This window comes from Podarcis erhardii (genome assembly GCF_964252035.2).
Source record: "Podarcis erhardii genome assembly, chromosome: 1".
In the NCBI taxonomy this organism is placed as follows: domain Eukaryota; kingdom Metazoa; phylum Chordata; class Lepidosauria; order Squamata; family Lacertidae; genus Podarcis; species Podarcis erhardii.
In genome coordinates, this window is record NC_138497.1 from 84,474,921 (window position 1) to 84,479,245 (window position 4,325).

A 4,325-nucleotide genomic window follows, 5' to 3' on the forward strand; every position below is an offset into this window, starting at 1 on the left:
TGGTGCTGCTGAGCATACATGGTTAGAACTGCAAAGCAGAAGTACGAAAAGTACAAAAATTACTTTGGAGTAAAAGAAGCATTTGACAAACAGGGACAATATTCACAAATACCTTTGAGATCAATTACCTTTCTTGACGAACACACCACTGGGAGAAACTTTAATTGTGTTGTTTTGGTGTTAGAGATATTTTTGAAAACTTCATGTAATTTGCCTCAAATCTCTCTCTGATACACATAAGTAGTTCAGAAAAGCACAACTTCATTTCAGGAATGATTTCTTAAGCAACTGGACATCTTCCATTTCTTCTACAGGTAATTTTCATAGCGTTAGTGACTTTTCTCTTTTCGTAGCTTGCTAAATATTTATTCGTGGTTGCCTCTTCACTTTGTTTATCAAATGTCTGAAAATCATAAAGAAAATCATTACAATATCTCAGGTCTGTTTTGGGCTCACTAGGAAAATGTGGTGACGCATCAGAGGATCAATAAACCTGGTTTTGTTGGCTGCCTTTGAGTTCTAAAATGGGAGATGCAACAACAACATAGGAGAAGCTCTGTGTTCATGGTCCATGTGTCTTAAGTTGTGCAATCTGGTCCATGTCCCAGAGAATGAATCCGCCCCCCACCCCCAGTCATATAACAGCAATTGCTCTGGTCATTTGAGGGCTGCCTTGAGCCTCATGGATAGCAGTTCTGTTTACCCATCTCATATGGCAGCTCACAACGTTCCTGACTTTGGGTGATGCTGGCAGGTTCCCTGAAATAGACTGATATACCAGAAATAGTCTGATTTGTGCCCTCCAGAATAAGGTCTGTTATATTTAATCCAAGATTCATATTTTCCAAATAAAGATGAATAAATTTGTTTTGTGGTGTCATTAGTAGTTTTGTGATGTCATCAGTAGTTTTGTGGTGTCATTAGTAGTTTTATTGAATATAAAAGCCAAACAATTAATAAACCTATAGCCATGAATTAACTTTCCATTTCTCTTGTGGTTAGGAGGGTGGTTCCAGCCAGATGTGGGGAAAGAATGTGTGGTTCTTTTATTCTACTGTTCCAGTTTTGAAAACTTAAGAGAATGTTCCTAACATTCACTGGAGTGATCTGGGAAAAGGGCAACATTGTTCAGACTAGAAGTAACTTTGACATATCTACTTATGTAAATGTGAGGAGACATAGAAGTGAGGTTCAGTCAGGGAGAGTGATCCAGGTCCATGATGGAGACACTTGTCTAAGAGAAAGAATAATGCTCAAAGGGAAGAGTTAGGTAGAAGATCTTGAGGAATGGAAATGGGATGAAGAGCTGTGGGGGAAGAAAAGAGGAGAGTCTGGGAGCATCAAAAGAGGAGTAGTGCAGCTGATGCCAGTGTGGTAAGGGTCCATAGTCAACAGTGGAGAGAACTTCACCTTCCAGAGCAGTGTCAAATTCAGAGGCAGGGAGTGTTGAACTAGAAGATAAGGGAATGGGTAGCCCAACATTTAAGGTGGCTCTAACACTCCAGTCCTAGAGGACTATGGAAACTGGGGGTAGGGGACCCAGCTATACAGCTGCAAATAAAATGTTTTAAGTGTGTTGTAATGTGCAATATACAAATGTGACACTAGATGGTGAGAGTGAGCTATGACAAATTCAATGTATTTTTCAAAACTTTTTTTAAAGCATTTTCACTGCGTTTTTTTTTTTAAAAATGTGTGCAGATTCCACCAGGCTCATTAATTGTAACTTAAAACAGTAAATTGTTATGAGCTAGAATGGTGTCAGAGTTGTATCATTTGAGGGTATTGGGAATTGGCATGACATGGAACTTTCCCCAGCAGCTCACAGAGGACATGGTATCATTCTGCTTTTTCCAGTTTGACATTTTATGTACTTCTAATGTGGTGAAATCTGTACATGGTAACCTAAACTCAGTTCTGAGCAAGCATATAGAGACCACTGCTCTTGCCAAATTCCATTTTATTTGAGTTGTGATTCCATCTAATTGAAGCAGGACTGTGAAGTAGCCAAGAGGTCTAAGGGCGTCAATGGCTCACTTTAGCTGCAATAATTAATTTTGTGGAATTTACAGTCTGTCCAGGTGATTGATGGGTGCAATGGCAAAACCAGATTAAAAACCCTCCACCAGATTTCACTTTTTAAAAAGTCTCCAGTTAATAAAGGTCCATCAAAGAGGACCTCCCAGCCAAACAATTGTAGCTCACACAGTTCAACTACTGAGGTTAGAGAAAAGGAGACAAAAAGAGGTTAAAATGCCATGGTGTCCCATATCTAATAAAGAAATTTTGCTTTGTTTTTCCTAACAGGAAAGTGTGAATGAATCCAATGGCTAAAGAAAATTACACCATGGCAACCAGCTTCAGTCTCTTTGGACTAACAGAAAATCTGGAGCTGTGTCCTCCACTCTTTGTGGTCTTTTTAATAATCTACATTGCCACACTGGTGGGGAATCTTGGGATGATTATATTGATTGGCATAGATCCTCAACTGCACACCCCAATGTATTTTTTTCTCAGCAGCCTGTCCTTCCTAGATGCCTGTTATTCCACCACCATCACACCTAATATGCTGGTGAATTTTTTAGTAGAAAACAAAAGCATCACTTATGCTGCCTGCATTTCACAATATTGTTTCTTTGCAATCTTTGCCACTACTGAGTTTTTTCTTTTGGCAGCCATGGCATATGACCGGTATGTGGCTATCTGCAACCCTCTGCTCTATGCTTCTGTGATGACCAAGAAACTTTGTGCAGGTCTGATAGCAGGATCCTACCTCTTGGGTATTGTGAACTCTCTGATACACACAGGTGGCTTGTTGAGACTGTCCTTCTGTGGTTCCAATATCATCAATCACTTTTTTTGTGATCTCACGCCCCTTCTGAAACTGGCCTGTAATGATATCTACATCAATGAGATGCTGGTATTCATTTTTGGTAGCCTGTTTGAAATGAGCACCTTGCTGGTCATTATAATCTCTTATGTATTCATTATTATAGCTGTAGTCAGGATTCGCTCTGCTGAGGGGAGGCTTAAAGCTTTCTCCACATGTGCCTCCCATCTCACAGCAGTGGCCATATACCATGGGACCATTCTTTTCATGTACTTCAAACCCAGCTCCAGCTACTTTCTTGACACAGACAAAGTAGCCTCTGTGTTTTACACAGTGATAATACCTGTGTTGAATCCTTTGATCTACAGTCTGAGGAACAAGGATGTAAAATGTGCTCTAAGAAAAGTGATTCAGAGAAAAGTGGTATTTCAATAAATATCTCTTTTAAGAGTTACCAAGTATAGGTGGACTGGGCCACCTATATGCCAATAAAATCTTAAGGCATGGTCTTATATCAACTGAACATACTGGAACATTTCCAAATGTATTTTGGTTATCTATACCAGTAGAATATCCTAGCAACTGCATCTTTTTCCAGCCCACCACATATACCTTAAACCTTCCTGTCTATGGACATCAAGGGACATGGAACTTCAGGTCCAGCATTACCCTACAAAGAACGAATTAAATGCCAATTGTCTTGTCAGGAGATGAGGGAATTGAGAAGGTGTGTATTTCAGAATTCCCTGGATATGTTAAATGAATACACTGTGCTTTCCTTCTCTGTTCAGTCTGTCATAGGCCTCTCAGTTTCATCAGGATCTAGCATGGTTTGGCAGTCCCAAATGGAAGAGGAGCAGAGAGAAGAAGTGGTGGAGGCTGAACCTTGAAGGCTGCCACCCGGGGATGGAAGATGGAGGTTCTCCTCTTGCAACTCTAGATATCAGGGGGAGAGAGAAGCAAATCTGCTGGCTCTCTCCACTGCCCCTCCTGTGAAGCACAGAGTTTCACTGGGGTAGGGGGAGCACTTCGGCCAGCCTATAGGAGGGACTGAGCAGAAAGAGGTGGCAGGGAATCCAGAGTCTGAGGGCAAGACACAGTGAGCCCACGCATCAGCCCAAACGGAGCTTACGTTTGTGCTCACAGAAATCTTGTAAAGCAAGAAAGTCATGTGTGTAAGCTCGCCCTGTCTTTAAAATCGTGGTGGGAGGAGTGTGGTAACTGTTGGGACATCTTCATTGCTTCCATTCAAATGTGTACCTCTTGTCTAACCGTTGTACCTTGGAATCATGATTTCTGGGCCCTGTGATTGCTGCTGAGCCTCTTCTGTTACTAGCCTGAATAAAGATATCTTCCTTACTCTCAGTTAAGAAGCACTGTTACTGTGTTTTGGTATGGGAGCATGACACAGTCCTTCCACGCCAGTCAAATGCAGATCATTTGCTATCAACAATGGGATTCTGCCCTTAGTGGTTGGGGAACTTGACATGGTCAG

The 4,325-nt window shown here is 41.3% G+C and overlaps 1 protein-coding gene across 2 annotated transcripts; it reads left to right on the top strand.

Annotated features, from left to right (window-relative positions):
* The first annotated feature begins 987 nt into the window (after positions 1-987).
* On the top strand, positions 988-3,331 carry LOC309350735 (olfactory receptor-like protein COR4). 2 transcript variants are annotated; one of them, XM_081877875.1, is made up of 2 exons: positions 988-1,374; positions 2,308-3,331. In XM_081877875.1, the coding sequence occupies exon 2, from the start codon at positions 2,318-2,320 to the stop codon at positions 3,263-3,265; it is 948 nt and encodes a 315-aa protein (XP_081734001.1). In that variant the 5' UTR covers positions 988-1,374; positions 2,308-2,317; the 3' UTR covers positions 3,266-3,331. The 2 variants fall into 2 exon arrangements, with proteins under 2 accessions (XP_081734001.1, XP_081734002.1); XM_081877876.1 differs by having other exon boundaries at positions 988-1,204; positions 2,313-3,331.
* Positions 3,332-4,325: the final 994 nt, after the last annotated feature.

What these genes read in the sequence shown, in the direction of transcription:
- LOC309350735 (XM_081877875.1), top strand. Translation starts at nt 2,318, where the DNA reads ATGAATCCAATGGCTAAAGAAAATTACACCATGGCAACCAGCTTCAGT.